We start from the raw sequence: 23,768 nt of genomic DNA, 5'->3' as shown, positions 1-23,768 counted from the left end.
GAAATGACAAGACATAGGGCAGTAGTCCAAATTTATCATACTTCAGGCTGATGTTCAATGATAGGGAACTACATTATAACTGCCAACAGACGAAACCTGTCGTGCAGCAGATCTCTGAAACATTATACCGTGTGCGGAAACTACTATCACAAAAATCCTCTAAGTCCTTACAACCTATTTTTGGTTTTCTTCTTCATCAAATTATTTCTAAGCCAGTTCTGCAGGATGATAACATCATTGAATTTCAGAGCTTAAGGCCTCTCAAACATAACTGAGGTTGAATGCCAAGACTTGGGACGAGGTAGGGGCTCCCTGCCTAACTAATACAGCCACCTGGCAGGCAGGTGTTAACCAAGTTAAGTGCTCTCTCTGTCTTCACTTAGGTCTCTCCACCCAAAATGATGTATTCTTCAGGGACCTCAATGCCAGTTTACCCAGCCAGTAAGTTATGGCATTTACATGGTTAGTTTATTAATGCTAATTGAGAAATATTTATAGGAAAACTGTATTTGTTCTGTTGCATTTGGTATGCCTTTAACTGCATTAAAAATGTAATCTACGGTTTATAACAACTAACAGGGAATCTCATTTTCATCCCAGGCTGCTTTAACCATTATTTTGCACAAGAAGAAGTTTTGAAGTATCAGAATGTCCATCTGACAGAAATGCAGGAAAACTGCCTGGAATTAACCTGAGTGAACAAACCACGAAATTTCTCTAAAAACATCCCATGAATAAAATTTGAAGCCTGGACAATCTAAAACTGCCTTAGGTCAACTTTAACTTTCACTTGTGAAATGTGCCATTTTTCATGCTTTTTGGAAAAGGTGAATACATTTTGACCAGTTACAGCGTTTTCTTTAAAAAATAGTAAGTTCCTGCTGCTCCTAAGAAGTATAGCCGTTCCCTGGAATAATTACAATGTTCCATTTAAATAGAAGTTATATTATAAAATTTCAAACTGTCTTTACTTAATTACACAATAGACTTCTGTAATAAACTTCAGCCGTATCATTTTCAAACAAACAAAACAGACCAGATGTTTGGTACTTACACGCAAAACTGAGCTCCCGCTGTGAAACCAAATTAAAATGAACTCGGGAATGAAGCTAAGCCCCGATGAAAACAAAAACAAAACAAGCAAACAAACAAAAAACATGCAGTTGATTTTGCTTTGTAGGTTGTTAGTCTTGATCATTTACATATTTTTCCTTGCATCTGGGAAAATACACACATCCTTTCCCACCATTTTATCAAAATTAACATATTCCTCTGGATTTTGTAGGGGTAAAAAAAGACAAAAAGAAAAATCGCTAAAATTTCATGATGTCACTTAGTCAAAATTCAATCAATGTCAGTTATTTCTTGGGCACTGCTTTACACGCACATAAAACAACATTGGTGCTATTATTATACAATCATCCCCATTGTAAAGATAAAGCTGAGGCAGATGGTTTAAATGACTGGACAAAGGTCTATCTGCCGCTGGCCAAGCTGGATTCACATTCAGGCAGGTTGATTCCAAAGTCTGTTCTCTTTACCACTGGGCACCGTGGATACCAAATTACAGTAGTCAAAACCACTATTGCAAAATAAAGGAAAACCATTCAGTTTGGTGTTGGTAAAGTCAAAGATCACTTTATTGTCTGGTTAATATTCAAATCTTAAATTTTACATCTCTTTAATAGAATCTAATAATACGAATCTTGTTCTGGTGTGACAATCTAACTCAAAAGAAGTCTGTCTCATTCACAAACACACACACACACACACACCACCACCAGCACCACCACCCCCCCCCACATCAATGCTGCTTAAGATAACTGTGCTTCAATCAAGAGGGTCTTGATTGTGCCAGTGAAGTGACTGGCACAGCTCTTCCAAAGCTCTGTTCTAGCAGATCTAAGACATCGCAATATCTCCACCTACATCCCAACTCCATTTCCATTAATAGCTTTAAAATGTCTACTGATGACAATCAAAGTTCTCTTATCTGATATCAAATAAAAAATGGACATAAGAATTAGGGGGAGAGAAAAGATGAGGTATATTTTTTAAAATACTCAATGTTTATCCAAAACCTATAAGGTACTCATTGTGTTACCTAAAATTTCAAACCTTAATCTTACGTTAAAAAGTTGGCAACTTGGTTATAACAAGAACTAAGAGACGAAACACCTGAAGGCCAGGTCAATTAAGCATGAAACTCTTATAGTGTCTACTTTGTGAAAGGAGATGTGAGTGGTTAAAAAATTGGATATCAAGGGGAATTAAACCTCCTTCATTCAAGTTTTAAAATTCCCTAATGTATGACTGAAATATACTCACCTGGTCTAAAGACTTGACAATTTGTTTACAAACACAGCAGCTTATCTGATTGAAGGCTAAACCACTGACTGTCTGGATTACACAGGTGCTGCCTTGTATTAGTACGGCTATTTATGTCAACAACTATTTATTTAATCTTGAAGTCAAGGAAGAACAATTTTCTAGAAACACTGATTACTCATCATCTTGAAATACGTGTTTATTTTCCTCCTATTTACAGGATTATGTCAAGACTAACATTTAAAACTTGGCACCAATAAAAAATATTTCTGTCTACAGTATCACCCATCGGTGGAACTCATTAAGACATATTTGACAACCTTTTCATTTCTACGCTAAGAGGAAAATATAGTTAAGATTTATATTACCATGAGATATAATTTTAAGATATTATTGCCACTTTATTTTCCAAAAAGGAAAAATAATAAATTTATAGTTCCACCAAAGGAAATAAATTTTATGAGCCCAGGCCAGTCTGACACCAACAGAAAAGATAAAAAAAATTCTAAAAATAATGACTACATGTAAGAAAGCAACCATTTCTTCTTATTCTATGTTTAAATATGTGAAGGTAATGAAAAAAATTAATCCATGATCTTGACTACATCTCAAAGCACTGCTACTGACCTAGATAAACAGAATTATTTATGTAAGAAAATATGTTTAAGGACAAATCCACATGCACTGTGGTATCTGTTCAAATATCTTTGTGTAGAACAGAAAGAGGTGGAAGCTTTGTTTTTCTTACCACACCCTCAAAAGTCTCTATACATTTTCATTATATGCCTCAAGCAGCATAAAGAATAAGATCAGTCACTGAGTCAAAAGAACACTTCCAGGGCTTCCCTGGTGGCGCAGTGGTTGAGAGTCCGCCTGCCGATGCGGGGGACGTGGGTTCGTGCCCCGGTCCGGGAGGATCCCACATGCTGAGGAGCGGCTGCGCCCGTGAGCCATGGCCACTGAGCCTGCGCGTCCGGAGCCTGTGCTCCACAACGGGAGAGGCCACAACAGTGAGAGCCCCGCGTATCGCAAAAAAAAAAAAATCACTTCTAGAAACATCCACTTGAAGTTCAGAGAGAAATCATTAACTAATTATTGACTTAAACATCCCAAAATCAGGAACTTGGGCTGAAAATCAACCAGGGCAGATACTCTGGTTTCTCCTGACGTGTTAACAACACGCTGCTCGGTGGCACTGCCTTCTCCCAGCAGCAGACCCAGAGGCAGGAGTCCCCATCATGAGGAGCATGACTGTATTTGAAATAATGTCTGGATAAAGACTCTTAAACACATAACAAGTCTAAAATAGACTTTCCAGGTGTTCAAGAGGTTGAAACATTTCCCCGTGTGATACAATCTATTAAAATGCAGATGCAAAAAAGAAATGAAAGGAAAATATTTCCAGAACAGAGAACTTGATTTCATGACATCTTTCCATTTAACCACAGTATTTTAATAAACTTCCACTCAAAGTGCACTTTGAAGCTTGTCAGACGGACTTTCTATCTATATGAGGGGGAAATTTTTAACAGAATAATCGTGGTTACCAAGAATGAAAAGAACACTCAACAGATCATAGTTGATTTCATGATAACATTACTTATGGAGAAAATGTCATTGCTTATGTTCTACCTACTGTCAAAGCATTTGTTAACACACTTCTAAAAAGCCCAGAGAGGACTCCCCTGGCAGTCCAGTGGTTAAGACTCCATGCTCCCAATGCAGGGGGGCATGGGTTCGATCCCTGATCGGGGAACTACGATCCCACATGCTACAACTAAGAGCCCACAGGCCTCTGAATCTGTATCTTTTCTATATGGAATTGTAGAATATTAACACTAGATTAAAAAAATAACAATAAATAATCCACTGTCGGCAATTTTTTTAATTTGCAAACGCCTTGAAGACAGGACTTTTTGCTCCAATGCTTGGGACCACAACTGACAACCAGTAAATGACCAATAAATGGTCATTTTGATGAGTAAAAAAGCCCCAGTTAAAAGTGAAGTGACAGTTCTTCCAAAGCTCTGTTCTAGCGGAGCAGGAACGCTGCAACATCTCCACCTACATCTGAGCTCCCTGTCTAATAACAGTTTACTAATGTCTACTGACATTTTAAAATGGTTGAATTCCCCCTCTTTACTTCTTAAGGGACTGTAGTTTATAAGGTAAAACTACCAGGTATCAAATATTTACCCTCTTAAGTGCCAAGATTCGTCTTCAATGCACAACTAAACCACAGGGAAACGTATTAGGTGTTCGACAGTTTCATTTCCGTGACTGACTGGCATTAGGAGAACTTGGAACCTTGCATAGTCTGGTTCTATGAGCCGCAGCTTCCAAAGAACCAATATGGGTGGTTTTTTTCTTCATGCCATCAAATACCAAAACCAAAGTCCACCATAAGTAATCTATTACAAATTCTACTTTTGAAAATAAACTATAAGGAAGAATTCAATGTAATATAAACACCAAGTGTTCTTTCAAGACTGTAAACTTCCATTGTTCTTCGAGATCATGGCATGGAGAGATTCAAATACACTCCTGAACACCCTTTCTTCTATCCAGTCAACAAATACTTACTAAGCAGCTACAGTTGCCCAATCCTGATTTGGAGGCTTTCACAGTAACACCACAGATATACTCTAGGAGGGCAGAGAGCACAAGGCTAACAGAGGAGACAGGCAGTCAATACATAATTACCTAAATTATAATTTACTTGTACTTGTGAAAAGTACTATAGAGATTAAAAACATAACTTTATGGGGACTTCCCTGGCGGTCCAGGGGCTAAGACTCCAGGCTCCCAATGCAGGGGGCCCGGGTTCGATCCCTGGTCAGGGAACTAGACCCGACATGCCACAACTAAGAGGCCTAAGAGCTCACACGCCTCAACGAAGATCCCGCACACGGCAAAGAAGATCCCACACGCCGCAACTAAGACCGGCGCAGCCAAATAAATAAATATTTTTAAAATAAATTAATTAATTAACTAAAACATAACTTTACGTGAAATAAAACATTGCTGGCTCAATGTTATTAATATTTGGATTTTTTTCCATTCTCTTCATGGCAAAATAATAATAATGTTTAAAATAAAGGGGAGGCAGGGAAGAAATGGTAACAGAAGATGAAGGCTCCAGTTAGAAAATGAAAATCAAACTTCGCCCCATGGTGTCATAGGAGAGCTTTGAAATCAAATCTTTGAGGGGAAAGACTTGGCCGTAAAGCAAAACCATATGGAATTTTCAATCCAGGAAATTGATATACTTAATGTTTATTGTTGTTGAATCCGACCTCGAAGAACTATTCCAGTTTCTCTTGAAATAGCTGTACAAAAGCAATGAACTGTGTCATAAAACTACTTTGATGTATTTTCTGTCACAAACAGCTACAAGGTTGAAGTAATAGTGTGTGTGTGTGTGTGTGTGTGTCTGTGTGTCTGTGTGTGTCTGGGGAGGCAGGTGTTGTTAAATAGCAGTATTTGAATTATACTTACACTTGGGCCTTCCCATCCATGGGTTCCACATCCTTGGATTCAACCAACCATGGATCAAAAACATTTGAAAAAAATCCCAGAAAGCTCCAAAAAGCAAAACTTGAATTTACTTATATAAGTAAAAGTATAAGTAATCTAGCAGGGATTTAAAGTATATGGGAGGATGCGCATAGGTTGTATTAGGGACATTGAGCTTACTCAGACTTTGGTATCTACAGGGGTCCTGTAACAAACCACCCGAGGATACCAAGGGATAACTGTACTATAATTCATACATCCCATAAAATAATGCCAAATTACTGAGCACACTAAGACCAGAAACTGGAATACAGCAGTGAAGTCCTGGGTACCAAAGACTGCCTGGCTCCAATTAAGCTGAAGGTTGAGACAACACATATTAAAATGAAGTGGAGAACTTCTATATCCTATGATATCGGAAAAGTTTTAAATGCAATCAAGTAAAATGTCATCCTTAACAATTTCCGGAGACAGTACCATTAGCACATTGAACAAGGTACAAGCTTCTCAAATCGTATCTTTTTAACATTTTATTGGAGAACGACAGTGCTTTTCTCTGTTACTAAATTGTCCGTATTTCCATGTATGATTATTAACAGAGAAAAAAAATGGATAAAGAGTAATCAGAACATTCTAATAGATTTAAAATGTACACCAAAATGTTGCAATATTTACCAGGTGTAGACAAGTGCTATAATAATCACCTTTATAGAGATTACTGACAAAATAACAATGGTAATCAAATATATGTAACTATTTAAACTCGTAACAAAGGCTTCTATGATACTATTAGCAGTAAACGCACAACACCCATAAAATGTGACTTAATATCACCCTGATAAGACTTTAAGTACATATAACCATTGTTATGTGAAAAACATTATTTTTAATATGTCACAACCCAACAGGATTTAATTACCACACCTACTTCAAACTATTAGCTGTTTAATTGAAACCTGAAAAAGTAATATTTATGTGGCCATTGAGAATCATTATGATTGATGAAATCTTTTGTGTTATTCCCATTATAGTCACTTGCATTTGTTATTTTTAAGAAGGAAAAATGAAAGGGGAAATGTGTGTTTTAGTTTTGCAACAAAGCTTTTCAGATGATGACTAACTTCTTCCTTTGAACACAAAAAGCCTCTTTAACTAATGTACATATAAATATGTTCTCTACAATGTGCACTAAGCAAAGAAAGGGAAGAAAAACAAAGGCGGGGGGGGGGGGCGAGGAGAGGCTGTAGGACTTAAGCCAGAATTAAAAGCAACCTAGGCAAGATGAGTGCATGAAAGCTGTCAGGATAGTTGTTATTCTTATTCTCAATTACTTACAGCTCATCTGCTCTCAAGGAAGAAAAATCATAGTTTCTTTTAACCATCTCCACAACAGATCTCACTTGAAAGGAAACATAGCAAGTGATTTGGCATGAATGGGCGTATTACCAATTTTCCAGCATCACTGCTGAATATTTATGTCGGTGACGAATGATGACGCCGGTGAAATATTTTAACACGAAGCCTTGCCTTGTAAATCGTCTGAATGATGCTGTGTCAAAACAACACCTACCATAAATCAGAGGTTTCAGGACCAGTATTTCTTGTTCTAACATGCTGCCTGCTCAGCAGAATCACTTGTGTGAACAGGCATAGATTACTGTGTGCTAAGCAAAGCCATCTTACCTCCTAACTTATAGAGCTATAATTTAACAGGCCTATTATCATCAAGGCAATTTTGACAGTCCTGAAATATTATACTTGTTAAAAATATGCATTTAGCACTAACCTCAGTGGTCATTTGAACTGAATAAACAGACAGGTATCCCTGCGATTATTATTCTTCCCTACGGATGACTCTTTTTTCTAGCAAGGCAGTGGTCTCTTGACAACCGATATTATAAATACTAGAGCAAGAGGGTTATTCTGATAGTACAAAAAGCTCACCACGTTGCTTTCAAATCACTTTTCACTTCTTCACAAGTTCATTAGCAACTTGTAGTGGAGGCTAAGGACTCCCTTTCCAGGTTAAAGAAACGGCAATAGTTCAAACCTCCACTACCCTCCTCCTCGCTCCAACCCTCAATTCCTACATGATGCACATCCTAATTCGGGGTATTTTACATGCGTGAAATCTGCAGAGCCTCATTTCGCACTCAGTCAAGTTGGAAATATTAATCCTTAGGGCAATTCTAGAGTTCTGATTACAGAAGATAAAAGAATATGTCTTCTCTTAAACTGTAGTGCTACCAGAAGAATAAAAAGAACAAAAGAAATTAGTACTTTTTCTCTTTTGATAATGCGTTAGCTCTAACTTAACTTGATCTGTAAAGAAAAACTAAAGATATACATTTGTACCTTTCTTTTTACACTGAATGCATAAATAAGTGAACTAACACGTGTGCGCACACTGCAGAAAAATAAGTCGCGTGAAATGAACATACTGGCCACAATTCAATTAACTTCGCGTTTCCGTAAAAGAAGAAATACAACATCTAGCAACGCCGGTGGCACAGTTTCTTAGAGCCAAATTAACAAACTGACAGAAAATAAACAATTATTTATCCGGAATCCATTACACTCCAAGCACTCAGCCAAGTGTTTTGTCACAAGGATTAGGCATGAAAAAGCAGGACAACTATCTTCTCATCTTTTCTCCAAAACAAAGGGTGAAATTCTAGACACTTGATAAGAATAAAATATTTCTGCTGACTTTGATGGCATGGATGAAAATGGAAGAAACTGTGTGGTCATGTTTCTTACAAAACTCATGCTTGACTCAGGTCCTACAACTGACCATATTCTACCCTTCAGGAATTAAAATATATCCAGTCAAGTCGTCAGCAGCGGGGCTTCCCGGGTGGTGCAGTGGTTAAGAATCCACCTGCCAATGCAGGCGACGCGGGTTCGATCCCCGGTCCGGGAAGATCCCATCCCACCTGCCACGGAGCAGCTAAGCCCGTGCACCACAACTACTGAGCCTGCGCTCTAGAGCCGGCGTGCCACAACTACTGAAGCCGGCTCACTTGGAGCTCATGTTCCGCAACAGGAGAAGCCACCGCAACGAGAAGCCTGCGCACCACGACTAAGAATAGCCCCTGCTCGCCGCAACTAAAGAAAGCCGGCGCGCAGCAACCAAAGCAGCCAAAAAATAAAAAAAAGAAGTCGGCAGCAGTCTATTCCAGTTACTAGGGTACAACACATAAACTAAGAAATCCCTGGCAGTCCAGTGGTTAAGACTCCGTGCTTCCACTGCTAGGAGGGCAGGTTCGATCCCTGGTAGGGGAACTAAGATCCTGCATGCCGCCCTGCGCAGCCCCCCCCAAAAAAACAACCCAACTTGTTATTAAAAAAAAAAAGAGATCTAAATACCTTGTTTGAAATGCTAGATATTTCAGGACAACAAGAGTTTACTGTTTCACACATAATAAACCACAACAGTGTTTTTAAAATTCTGTATCAATACTACAAAATACAAAGATTCAAGACATAAAAATGGAATTTCCAAGAAATCTTTAATACAAAAAAAGCAGATTTTGCAATAACGTGCCCCTTACATTATACCTCTGAAATAATGTAGATCATGCTGCCCTCTTGTGCCAGATGTAGAAAATAAAACAACTTCTGCCTGTTCAACGGAAACACAATTTGGATTCAAAATAGTAATGATCTCTAAATTTCTAACTGATTTACTGTTGACCTGAGATTTTCGTTACCTGTGTATGAAGATCTGATACAAGTGAAACGCAGCTTCGGTGATAAAAGACAAAGACTGGCTAGGAAGAGGTGGACGCAGCAAACAGCACAGGGACACAGCCCACATCTGCAAAGGCACTATACTATTCAAATCCAGTTGCAATCAAATCGTGTAAGAAATGTTGGGGCCCCTGGAAATGTGTGGCACTTCAATAAACACACACAATACCATTACTAATATACATCAAAGGAAGAAAGCATAGCAGAGAGATCGGTGAGATAATGGGAAGGTAAGAAGAAAAGAGAAAAGAAACATTGCTTTTGCCATTCTAAGGAACAGATTATGAAAGACCAGTAGGCAATAAGGTAGCGAATTATATAAACAAACTAAGTAAACTTCATGCACCCAATACAAGGATTCAAAATGGAGGGTAACATAGCCACTGGAGCTTAGAGGGATGGAACCCTCTTTAAAATCGGCTTCCTGGAATGTTAAACTGCAGGCAGAGAAACTATGCTATACAGAAGAACCGCACACTTGCCAGGTTGACTCTGCCCTCCTTCTTAAAATACAAGTACGTGAACTTGGGACTTTGGTAGGACAACCCGTGTTTCAGGAACTTCCCCTGGAGGCCTGGTTCTTAGCATAAGTGCAGAGCACCCGAGTGTCTAACAAAGTTCATGAGGATCTGAGATGAAGCACGAGAAGGGAGACAGGACATCTGGAACATTCCCACCAATGGATGAATGTATAAAAGGCATAGTGACAATCCAGTTCAGTGTCACTGAGAATCTACTGGCACAAGTGGGCACTGGAGACAAGTATAAAGAAGGGAACTCCGGCGAACTGCTTGCAAATCCCAGCCAGACTGGGGATGGGGCAGATCCGATGGGCCTCTGCCTGGAGTTTCCAGCTTCCATCAGTCACCATGCCAACTCTACACACCGGCCAAAGTCCTTCCTCTCCCTCCCTTTTCTAACTCTGGGAGGCTGTCAGGATCCTGAACTCACAGGAAACTTACTCGCCCCTGGGGTCTCCCAGAGAGTGTGCTCTGACAATGGAAGGATATGCTTCCTGATCACTCCATGCTACCCGGAGAACATACTCTGGAACTCAGGGGCCACAGCTTTATGCTGGGAACTTGGATGCATTAAATGCAGATACTTAACGCAACTTAAAAGTCAAGCATGTCCATCTCTCTACTGTAGAGGGGAATTTTAAAAAATATTATATAATTATTAAGTTACACACCATCAATATTATTGTCAACCAAGAGGCATAATTCTTACCCATGTAAGAATCTGTACTTTTTCCAACTGTAAAAAGTACAAAATTTTTATCCAAACAGAAAATTAAATTCGATCACTTAAAATTTTTAATTAGAAAAAGTTTTCATCTACCACTAAAAGAGTAAATAAATAATTCTTGGCCCCTAAACCTTTTGGGCAAACTAGGCCTATGTTTGTAGTACTTATTTGGGCTTCTATTTTCTTGAAGGAATGAAGTCCTGCTAATAGATACAGGAGGGGGAGGCAAGTTAACACTGGTGTGCTGGCTGCTCTAAGATTAGCGACCTCAAAGATTTAAACGTGGTCCCAAATCCTTGAATAACAAATAAACCAGCGTCTGAGGAAGCCTACAGATCTTGAACATGAAGAGCCTGGTTAACTGTGGTCACCAGCACTCAGAGGCTGTGATAACAGACATCCAGTCCCACTTACTGCTCCCAACTTTATGGCTGTAGTTTTCACATTAACTGACAAATTGAAGCAACTTCACAGCCATAATAGCACATAATCCTCCAATCACTTTTGCATTATGATGACATAAAAAGACGAGATCTGTGCGGGCCTCTGCCGTTTACCGTCCTGTGCTCCACACGGGGCCTGGACTAGACAACATGTGCTGAATAAATCTGCACGACATGCTGCCCTGCACAGTCTTCCTGAATCCTCACGACAGTCTTGTGAAACAGGAGGGGCAACAGCTGTTCCCATTTCACAGGAGGGGACGTTCCCAGATACCATGTATTCACAGTCACTAAGGTTCATTAGGCACTGACCGTATGCTAAGCGCTGCGAATGTATTAACCTAATTAATTCTAACAGTATCACTATATTAATGAGTGTGTGAATAGCACCCCCATTTTACAGATAAAACTGAGACACAGAGAAATTAAATAACCAACACATAAATATTAATATCACGTTAACGGACTGTTACTATTAGTAACTAGCACCAGAACTGAACCCAGGCAGCTGGCTCCAGAGTCCATACGTTTACAGCAAGGCAGACAACATCCTGCCTTGAGATTCGCCTGCTCAGCAGTATGTATCTGCTTTGGCCTTGGTCACCTGGCTAGTTGATGGCCAGGCCAAGGCTACTCCTGTCCTCCCTCCAGCCCACATCCCTGCCTTGAAAGGTACTGTCAATCATTGCCTGCAAAAACAAAGCCACCCTGGGCCTCACCACAAGTCGAACCAAGTGAACAGAGAGGGCATGTATGCTGATAAACTAACTCTTCATAGGAGCCCAGGTCAGGAGCAAGACAGGTCAAAGGCCTGAGGGTGGAGGAAGCAACCGCTGATAAACCTCCAGGGACACTCATATCCAGAAACTTACTACTGAAGCTCCACCTGCTATGTACCACAGAGCCTCTTACATGTCACCAAAAGTCCAATGTAAATTACACAGTTAATTTTATTGAAAAGGATGTTTACATTTCACTAATCTTGGGTTTTAATTAATTTTTCATTACCATTCTAGGTAAACCTCATAGTCACGGCACATGCCAGAGCTCTGTGATTCCACAAGCGGATGGGAAATGAAAGAAAGAAACACACAGCCTGTCGTGTAGAGATTCATTATAAGAAGGTTCTAGCAGACAACCTACCTTAACAGAATATAACACAGCCAATATTTTAGCAACTAGCCAAAAATATTTAAATATATTTGCATCAAATGTAGGGTGCTTCATTTGCCACACAACAAATCGGTTCCTAAATCATTCTGCAAAGTGAGCATACACTTATCTTTCCACACACACATAAACTGGAATAAAAGCTTATATGCCTCTATATTCAGATATCCTCTCGTAGGCGAAAAATAGCAGCAAAGCTTTTTGTAGAAAATGGATCAACATGCAGTGATTTTCTTCCAAGCATCTCAAATATCAAACGTAATCAGGCACTAAGTGCGATAACAAGACATATTTACTGAGAAACTTGGTGTCTGACTTACCTGTTGGGTTTCTGTCAAAGAACAGTACTGGAGCTCTCAAAATGGACTCGAACATTTGGTTGTGCAAAGTTTGTGAAGAACTAACAAGGACGTAGAAAACCAACAGGGATCTGGCGATGCCAAAAAGGACGGCAGATACAGTTAACCCTGAAATAGAGAAACCACTCAGCACAAGATCTCTGCCTTTTCTTCAAGGATGCTAAACCATGCCACACAGCTTATAAAGATATTATGTAAATACTTTATTCCATTAAGCATCTGGATTCTGAAAGAGTTTAATGCATTCACAAGGTACATTTAAAAAGAAGAATATAAAAATCATGGTATTCCTCTCATTAAACAGAAATCTCATGGGGAAAAACATCAAGTGTAAAATAAAATTTCATTCAAGGATTTCCTAATTCAATTATACATTCTACTAAAAGCTCAGAAGAAAGATAATTTTAAAAAGTAGTTGATGGTCCCTTCTTCGCATTTGAAATCTTACTAATTACAACATGTCTCAATCTAATATTGTGATATGCTTTGGTAACAGCATGTGAATTAACAGGTAACAGGAGAAATGATTTACTACCATTTCCTTGTAGACAAAGCCCAAGTAGCTTTAAAGAATATGACAATACCACATTAATTTTCAAGCAGAAAATCTAATTCTAACTAACTGAATTGTAAGAAAAATACAAATTATAAATAATCATCATTTAAATTCCGTTTTGTTAGTGATATGAGTACTTACTATGCACATAAAAATTATAATACCCTCCCCTAAGATCTTTTGAACTCACAGTGCTAAATAGAATAACTTCTGTAATAAATATTCCATCAAGTACTTTTTTCCCTTTAGATGACACAACACTTATTTAAACCCTGAAAACCGCTCAAATTCCTGGATTCCATCAATAGGCACTTTCCTTAGCCCACCCTCCTATATGAATGTATAACAAAATCCCTTCCTTCTTCCTTTAAGCCCTCATAGTCCACCAATTGAGAAGGTAAACAGCTAATGGACTTAGATTTCTTAGCAAGAGATCAACGAAATACACACAAAATTTCAGTGAGTATGTTCTTACAAAGATAACTCACTCTATCTTTGCAGAAGGCTTGCGTGAGTATTTCCTGTGGGAATATTTAAAATTTTAGATGAGGATTTCCTTTTAAAAGCTACATATATTCTAGGCACTCTTGTGAAAACAGACAGCCATGTTAATATTAGCCTGGCAAGCCAGAAGTTAAATTAATCGCACAGTTGCGGACACGATAACATTGTGATCTCAAGGTAAGAAAGACTCGGAATCCTAATTCCCAGACACTGGATTTCTCCCTGCTTAGCTTCTCTCTTAAGTAATTAGTGAAGCCCAAGAGATGAGCAATGTGGCGAAGGGGAGTTTTGCATACCTACAAGGGAATAATGCTTTTATTTGGGGGCCCTTGCTGCCAGAGGATTTCATCCAAGGTCCATAAAAGCCAAGGTTTATTCAGAAAGAATTGGAACAATCCGAACCACAGGGTGGGGATCCGTTTCTAATCCTCTTGCCCATCCATATAATGATATAAGATTTAGCTAAAGCAACCTATTAGAATAGACAATAGCCACATATTTCCAGTGGCTGGTTTTCTGAATGTGCAATCCTGGTTTAACTTCCAAAATCCAGTACAGAGCAAATTAAGAGTTTTCATTCAACCTCTCTCTTCTAGTAGATTTTAAAAATAATTATTCTAATTAATTCACAGAATAAATGCGACTCAGACTCTTAATCTGTTAAGACATTACTGAATTACTCCTGGAAGCCCTAGTTGCTCACACAGGCTCATAGTAAGCACCTCAGACTCTCGTATAATAGACCAGATGATTCAATTTTACCTGAGTAAATTCCTAAGTACTGGTATAAATCGAGTTTCTCAGTTACATTTCCTTGTCCATTAACAGTGACATTCAGGGCACTCTGTTCATTCGCCCTACGGAACAGGGAAGAAAAAACATTATGCAATAGATGGAATTAGGTAAATACAAAAAAAAATTAACCTCGATTTAGGGGTCATGTTTTATGCTGGAAAATGGTTCCCAGCTCACAAGGCCCTGTGTCTGTCTACCTTATAAAAATTCAATTTGAATCATGACTTACAGTTCTCAAAATTGTCTGTAAGGAACCCGCTAAGGGTCAGACATCAGGAGAGACCATGGGAGGGTCGCACCCACCAGCAGGAACTTTAACTTTTCTTCAGGGAAACTATGTGCGGATCAGAAGAGGAGGCTAAACAAGCCCCATCCCCCCGCCCCCATGACCGTGTGGGAAACTGAGAATTCGTGTCGATTTTTTAGCACTTTGGGTCAGACCAGGAATCACTCACCAGTATGAAAGCCACCAATCCTGAAGGACGTAGGCAACCTGGAGCAGGAAACAACAATCACTCAAACACTGACATTACTGACCCCCTCAAAACCCCACTCACTAGAATGGGTGATGGAAAGGCTCCAGAGAACGGAGACGGTCCTTTCAGCTCAGGTCAGGGGCAAGCCCCACATCCCAGATAACCACAGGTCAGGGAAGGGCACAATACATTTTAAAATCTTTAAAAGACTTCATATTTTTCCTAGAATCTCTCTGTCACGGACACACAACACCCAGTAAGTCTCACTTATTTTGCTCCGCACATATTAACGCTTTTCAGTGCAAATCCTAGTGGACTGCAAAATACAGTTAGTAATTGTATAAATGTCAGGATTTTTCAAAGGAAAAAAGCTTGACAGGTACTGTGATGGTCAGTTTTCTGTGTCAGCTTGGCTAGGCCAGTCTCCAGTGACTCAATGAAACTCTCATCTAGATATTGCTGTTAAGGTATTTTGTAGATGTGGTTCACATCTATCGTCAGAACTTAAGTAAAGAACATTGCCCTGAACAGTGTGAATGGGCCTTCTCCAGTCAGACGAAGGCCTTAAGAGCAATACCTGATGCTTCCTGGAGAAGGAAGAAATTCTGCCTCAAAACTGCAGGGTCAGCTCCTGCCTGGGGTTCCAGCCCGCACACCTGCCTTTCTGATTTCAGATTTCACCCAGCTAGATCCCACAATCTCATGGAGTCAGTTTTCTGAAATAAATCCCTTAATACACATATTAAAAATAATAATACAGTAAAATAAATAAGACAGTATAAAGAGTATTATAAGTGTCAACCTTAGGGCACAAATCAAAATAAATGTCCTTACTTACCTGAGCTGCGATGTTTACTGGAATAAGGAAAAGGATGATAAGCCAGTGAGCACCGGCTGTGAAGTAATTTTTGTAGGCCTTAAAACCAACTTTTCCTTCCAAACGACTCTCCTCAGATAGTGTAACCTGTATATTCTCAGTCTGGAAAGGAAAGGCAGTGAGAGACAAAAATATAAATAATGAACCCTAAAATTTTTAGAATTCAACAGTGACCTCCACTGCAAAGCTGTGGGGAAAGAGACACAACTTATATGCTGATAGGAGTGTGCAAGATGGTCCACCTCCTACAGAGAAAGGTGTGGAAGTATCTAGCCAAACCATGTATGCATTTACCCAACCATGCTACTTCTCGGAATCTATTAGAGATAAGGAATGCCATTTGCACAGTGTTCTTGGGGACCTTTGCTTAAATTGGAACACCATGATTGATAGCCCCCTTACAACATAACTGACTAAACTATAAATGCAGAAGCTTTTCCCAAAATAATTATACAAAATGTTATGTAGCTAAAGTACCCCTCTAGTTTATTGGTGTCACTCAATTATAGAAACATGAAACAAAGTGTGGGTTCAAAATATTAGTTAAATAGAGTAAACTGAGTTCACACTGTGAGCTGGAGACATGTGAGTTTGGATAGCAGGGGAACAGCATATGATCCAAATCTGTTTGGTTGCTGAATTTCAGAGAGGGATTCCTGACTTTGGAATGTGAGCGACTAATCTGAATACTTATCAGAATCATCCAGGCTCCCGAGTTTGGATGGTGAGGGATTGGATATCGGGGAACACCTGTGCATGTTTCTAAGGGAGATCTAGTGCATATCTGCATTTCTGTCTGGAGGACTTAGAATACATTATAGAGTCACATGGGCTATGGATGTCCTGGGCTCTATGCTGGCCACTGGAAATGCAAGGTGGATAAGGTGTGGTTCTCGGTCTTGAAAGATAAGAAAGACAGACAAGAACTAACTCCAAAGTGTCTACTATGTGTCAGGTCCTTTGGACATGCTACCTTTGGCCTATCACAGGCCATCTGACAATGGGGAAAAATACCACCATCAGTCACCTGCACTGCCAGAACATTCCAACATGTAGGAAAAGTAGCTGATTTAATGTAAGTCATAGCAGGCTGGGTATGAGGGGTTCTTCAAATTAAGCCTCTGGATGAACAAGGGAAGCCAGGGTCTACCAGAGCAAGTACGATCTTAACTATGGTAACATGAAGAGTTCTAATGTCAATATCACATGCATCCTGGAATTCATAGCAGTAGACCCACTACTGGAGTCCATAAGATTCTCGACCCTACACCCAAAGAAGAACCCTAATCAGGCTTGCTCCCTGCATGCTCTTTTAATTCTACCAATTCCACGGAATAAGGCCTAGGCAACTTAGGATCTACTTTGGGACAAACGAAGATGTCACGAGCGGAGCAGCAGACTGACGGTCCAGGAGTCCACCGAGAGCAGACAGACCAGGGCATTTGCAGGATGACAAACTCACATCTTGGTCCTCCGGAGCGGCATCTTTCAACGAGGGTCTGGAAGACTGTTGAGACCAAACCGAGGACTCGGAAAAGGTGCGACTCCTCAGAGCTGGAGATCCTGGAACTGTAGATGGCTCAGTCTCCTCATTCTCCTTCTTTAAAATGGAACCAAAATCTATCCCAGATTTCAGGAACTCAGTGTACGTCCCCTTTTGCACCATTTCTCCCTAAAAGAACAATAAAGAATTTGAAAGGAATGCATTTGCATTTGATAATACTAATATAATGTAAATACTGATCAAGAGAAGTAAATTAATCTTAAAGTATGATTTTTGTTAAAAAAATGATCCTTAGATCTGAAATTCTGGTTAACAAATCCAGTTCAGTTCAACTGAACTGAGCATTCAGTTCTCTGCCACCCCCTGCGTTAGGCACCGGGGGATATGAAAGAAATGCGTGATCATGGATTTAAAATGCAGACCACTGACGTAACTATCATGGGCATTTTCAGGGAAGCAAAAAGCACAGATGTTGGTGGGAGTGTCAATATAGTCTGTTTAGACAACATGGGAATGGACAGAACCCATGAGGGGCGTCGCGGCGTCTTCATGGTCTCTACGACCTCCCCACAAACGCAGAAGTTAGAAAATTCAATATTCCACCTGATAAAGTAGCTAAACAAGGAGGCCCTAAGACTGGGATGGCTCTAATGCCTTGGTACCCCACGCCACAAGCGAAAACTTCAGCCAGAACCAATGCACTTTAGCCTGAGAAAGAACTTAGGAATGAACAACCAATCACAAGCAGCCAGTCTTCCCCAAATCAGGCAACTGCTTCAACTACAGCCAGTCTAATAATTTTCTTTTAACACATGTGACACATCATTGCACAGTCTCCCTCACTTACAAAGTTATATAAAGTAATGTGCAGAAGATTTCTATATTTTTTCACCATAAAAAAAAAAGACACAGCTGATTCATTCAGTTGCAAACAACATATGGAAAATCCCAGGATGCAAAACTAAACAAAGGAGGGCAGCTCTGGTGAAGGCAAGAAGAAGGTGGGCCAGGACCCCAGCTGATACCCCTCTCACCCTATCCCCTGAGGCGGGCCACCGGGAGAAACCCAGTGAAGCCTTTGGGTACCACCTGACACTGCAGAACTAGAAAATTATTCAGGATATATTGTGTCTTGCTCCACTTGGGAAGCAAAATGCATACACCTTCTTTAAGGAAATTACAACTTTCTACTTAGTTATCTGTAAGATGCACAGGGAAATGACTAGTGGTACATAGAAAGCAATTTTACTCTGCAGCCAAACGTTGATAATTCTGAAGGGACGGGGAGGCAGTCACCCCCCTCACTACTGTGAGAGAGGGACCAGACAAACAGTAAGGATGGACCCCAACTCACCCAAGGGTGCTCACCAGCGGATAACTGCTTGTTCTGGCAGTACTAAAGCTGAGGGTGGCCTCCTCAGAGCAAGCAATAAGGGGGCCCTGAAACATCCACACACTGGTTATTCTGGTCATCCAGGTTACTGACAATCACCGATTCTGTGCTCATAACACTGCTAATGCTGGAGCTTTACCACACTAGCATCATGTCTCTGCATATGAAATTCATTATCCTCAAGTTGGAAGAATCTGAGCCCCCGATTTAGGGAGGAATAGAGGATCTGCATTTTAATACTCTTTCTTATGGCAGAAATTCATTTCATAAGCGAGGGCCTATTGGGACAGACAAGGGTTCACGATGGAAGTGCTGAGGAACACAGGCAAACAAGGAGTGAAGCATAAAACAACCACTAACTCGGCAAAATTCTCAATAATCTCTACTCAACCCCCAAACACGTGAGTTGTTGTGCATTCAATGAATGGTGGCCCCCAAAAAAAGATATGTTCAAGCCTTAAACATGACACCTCTGAACATGACCTTATTTGGATACAGCTTCTTTGCACACGTAATGAAGGAAAGACGGCATCATACTGGAGTAGGGATGCCTTAAATCCAATACAACTGATGTCCTTATGAGAAGAGAAGAGCCTAAGACAGACACGAGGACAATGGCCATGTGACATCAGAGACAGAGACTACAGTCCTGCAGCTGTAAGCCAAGGAACCACAACGAAGGCCGGTGAACCCCAGAAGCTGGAAGGGAGGATTCTCCCCTAGAGCCTTCAGGGAGCGCACGGCCCTGCCGGCACCTTGATTTGGGACTTGCAGCCTACAGAACAGTGAGAACATACATTTCTGTTGTTTTAAGCCACCTAATCTTCAGTACTTTGTTATGGCAGCTCTAGAATCTTCTCAACAATACCAAGACTTCTGTTTCTGCTGTTGCCCGTCCAGCGAACACTGGAGGAATCTTTTAAATCCCACCTCAGACCACATCACTCCCCTGCTCTGGACCGTCCAGTGGCTTCCATCCCACTTCCTGGCCCGCCGCCCACTGCTCAGAGACCAGCACCCTCCACGGCCCCCCGCTCCCTCTCCTCAGACACGCTGGCCTTCCTGCCGTTCCTCCAACCTGCCAGCTCAGCTCCTTCCTTAGGACCCCCCTCCCCCAGGTGCCTGGATGGCCCGCACCTTAGTGTCCCTCAGGCCGGAGAGGCACCAGCTCCTCAGGGAGGAAGCCAGGATATCAGCCCCACCCCCTCTTTCATCACATCTGTCCCCATAAGAATGGGAGCCCTGGGAAGGCAGGGCTTTGTCCTCCTGCTGCACACGATCTCACACGTTATCAGACACATAAAAAGATCTGAGCACTGAGACAAAGCAACTGGGTAAACCAGCAGAGTGGGCATCTCTAACTGGGGGTGCTCGGTTACCCATTTTAGGATTAATGAAAGATGCTCTTTAGGCAAACTGTATAACAAACAGGTGGATAAAAACATGTCTCAGTATCTCTAATTTCCAAATAATACACTTTGATTTAGGTTGTGGAAGGGGAAAATAAAAAGTTCTAAATCAAACAGCATCATTATCCTTAACAATTTTCACAACAACACTGATAATTCAGCAGCTCTGCAGTAGCACTTTTACACAGTTTAGGGCTTCTGTGGCTTAGAGTGCAACAGGGATATTTCTAAGGGCTTTGGATCCATCCTCAAAGCCATGGATACCGGCTCTGAGAAAAGGGGGGCATAAAACTGAGGCAGAAAAGGGCGTTTACGAAGAATCCAAGGAGAGTGACCTGCAGGGAGGGCTGGCCTTCAACACAACTAAGTGCTAGCAATTTCCACAGACTTTTAGAAATTACTTACATCTTTCAATATCAGAATCTGACTTGCAGCTTTTAGGTACTGCAACTGATGTGTCACTAGGATTGTGATCTTCTGATACAAGGCTTGACAAATACACCTACAAATGCAAAAGGTACAGCATGCAAAAGCACATTAGTGGAGGTGCTCCAAATTGGAAACAGAGAATTTGAAAACATAATGAGAAAAAGACAAGAGAGCAGTCAAAGTTCTCTACTTCAAATACCAGTATGAATACAAATTAAATACAAATATAAATCAATCAATTCAACTAGGTCCCCAAATCAGCAGCAAGTTTGAATCTAGCTCCACTAAAAAATTCTAAAAAGCAGTCCAGTGAAAGATGCACCAACTGCTAAGTTGTTTTTCCTAAAACTGATCTTAACAATTATTTACATAGTTCACAGTGAAAAACAATGGAGCAAAACTGAGATTCCAAAAGTTGACTGAATTAAAATACTAATTATTTTATACCTATGCTGAGAATGGGAGAAGAGTGATCTATGTCATATAAAAATGTACACATTTTTCGTAGACAGTTTCCTAGGTGATTGTTTATGATGTACATATTAACCCCCCTAAAAAAGTCATACCGTCTCAGTAACCTTAGCCAGATTGCATTTTGTAGACATTTCTTCCCAAATAACATTAGATTGAAAACAAATGCCATCATGGCCTTGATCAGTCTCTACAACACTCCCAGTCTCATCCAGGAAGTAAATCTTATTTCATTTGCACTGAAAACTTTCTGAATGTGAAAATGAAAGATGAGAGTCCAAATGGTCCACATCACAGTGGAAGTCATCCAGTGGCTCAACCAACGCCAATTCTCTTAGCCAAAACCCCCTCAAGTATTCAAACTTCAGTGTTATTTTTTTTTTACAGTAACCCCTCAAACTACTCCACATTTTAAATGCAGACCCCTAGGGACTCAGCCCCAGGCTCATCTCAGAGGGGTCTACAACCCCTCTGGGGAAGCTAGTAGCCGGATCCAGGGCCCCGGTGACCACAGGCAGGGCTCCAGGCGTGTACTCTGGGTGCCTGAGACCCTCGCAGAGCAAATCTCAGGGACCTGGGCCACGGCTCAGCCTGCTGAGTGAGCCAGGTGCAGAGTCTGGAGGCAGCAGACTGCAGCTCAATCCCTCTCACGAGCCCGACAGCATCGGACAGGCTACTAAACCTCAGTGTCTTCACCTCAAAACAAGGCCAATGACAACTCACCCACATGTTCTGAGAAATCAAACCACCAATCCGCTCAGTACACGTCAGCCCCGCCCGCACTCCTCCTAACCCACGAGCGGTCATGTGCTCTGGACTCAGGACAGAAAAGTCCTAAGGGGACACGCTGGACACTGGGTCTGTGATCAGAAGCGAGAGCTCAGGACGTAGACACATACACCATCGCTCCATTATGTCGAAACGGACTTATTTTTACCTTTTGACATGTCTTAGTTCAGATTTTGTACTAAATTTCTTGACCAAGTAAGCACCTTTTCAGACTTAGCACTAAAGCTTTTCATGGAATTGTTTCTCCTAAATTCAAAATTATCTGTCAATAGCCACTGAAGGCAGATGTTAATCAAATCTAATGGGCTGCCATGTCCAAGACAGAGCTATCCAAAAGTTTTAGAATGTTTTCTTCCTGTAATTCCATCACAGAAAAGGTAATATAAATAATTACAATAAAGTGATCAGTTGATGGCTACAAATTTATTCCTAATTAAGACTTTTAATCCAAATCTCTAGGAAAATAATCTATCTTCCAAGTTTTTAAGAGTAAAGATTTCCAAGACATACCATACAAAAATAATTGATTCAGGGATGAGTTCTTTAAGCGTTATTCCTATATAAGGGCTGTGTTAATCCTATAATACTATATATAATCCTATATAAGGGCTGTGTTAACAGGGGGTACATCCCATAGCAGAGTGAATCAAATAAGAATGAAAAAGAGCACCTATCTACATTCATTCATTCATTCGACAGGCTTTGGTGAGATACCAGACACAGTCATAATTGTCGAGCATACATCCACAGGTGAAGAAAGCAGACGCTACTCCGCACCGTGAACAGAGGGACACACTGAACAAGTATAGAAAATGCACTGTCGGACCGTGATGTGTGCTCTAAAGGAAAAGCAAGGGGGGCTACTGCCTTAGATGGGGGTGACACGGGAGAGCCCTGAGACTATCTGGGGGAAAACATCCTGGAAAAAGGTACAGCGGGTCCAAGGGTACTGGGACAGAACATGCTAGGCTAAGGAACCTTCATGAATTCACAGCTTATAGCGGGGTGGGGAGGACTGATGAATGGTCAAGTGCAAACCACTGAGGGCTGTGGGAAGACAGAAGGGCACAGCCTCCCCCTGAAGGAACAGGAGGGAAAGGCAGGGGCTCTGGCACAGAGGGAGCAGTATCTACAGACAGACAGGTGTGAGAAAGGGCCCGTCACAAAGCCGGCACGGCTGGAAGGCTGAGTGGGTGTGAGGGCCAGCTGGAAAGGCTGCTGGGGGCAGATGGCAAAGGAGCTCGTTCTCCGTCTGAGGACCTGGATCTGCAGCCTGAACATGAGGGGGGTCTGTGAGGGGCTGGAGCAGAAAGGGCAAACTGTGTGGACAGCAGCGTGGGCATCTGACCAGGACAGGCCCGAAGAGCTGCTGACGCAGGAGCCGGGGGGTCTGGCGACGTGGGGCTCTCTGAACCGAAATGGGATCCACAGCTGGACACAGGTGAGACTGCATCAGTTCACCTAAGGCTCTAACCTTCTGTAGGTGAGAGAAGCCACTTAAGGTTTACAACATATAGTTGGAAAATTCACAAACCTTAATAACCTTGGCTATAGATTCATGACTAAGGGAAACTGTTAATGGCAAGTAGAAGTGCGCTTCGTTCACTTTTAATACAAAACACTCCCCATTACTAAGCTTTGACACGACCACCATCTTTCAGAGCATCCTGTTCCATCCAATTTTCTAACTCGTTGAGAACATTCTCCAGTTGCTGCTGAGTGATTTCCTAAATTGCATTCGTGCTCCC

General features: G+C 41.1%; 1 protein-coding gene across 1 annotated transcript in view; it reads right to left on the bottom strand.

Moving 5' to 3' along the window:
- The window catches only part of ABCC4 (ATP binding cassette subfamily C member 4 (PEL blood group)), a 217,450-nt gene that overhangs the window by 92,658 nt on the left and 101,024 nt on the right, over positions 1-23,768 (bottom strand). The window contains exons 14-19 of the mRNA XM_022576930.3: positions 20,737-20,833; positions 17,488-17,697; positions 15,987-16,127; positions 15,128-15,165; positions 14,640-14,734; positions 12,779-12,925 (exon numbers count right to left, since the gene is read on the bottom strand). Coding sequence (XP_022432638.1) covers positions 12,779-12,925; positions 14,640-14,734; positions 15,128-15,165; positions 15,987-16,127; positions 17,488-17,697; positions 20,737-20,833 — 728 coding nt within the window. The remainder of the gene's footprint in view (positions 1-12,778; positions 12,926-14,639; positions 14,735-15,127; positions 15,166-15,986; positions 16,128-17,487; positions 17,698-20,736; positions 20,834-23,768) is intronic.

The sequence above is a fragment of the Delphinapterus leucas genome, chromosome 18, assembly GCF_059928025.1.
Source record: "Delphinapterus leucas isolate spDelLeu-1000000601 "Yukka" chromosome 18, BTC_Dleu_Yukka2, whole genome shotgun sequence".
NCBI classification, from domain to species: Eukaryota; Metazoa; Chordata; class Mammalia; order Artiodactyla; family Monodontidae; genus Delphinapterus; species Delphinapterus leucas.
The sequence above is the reverse complement of the archived record's forward strand: the minus strand, read 5'-3'. Positions and strand labels throughout refer to the sequence as shown.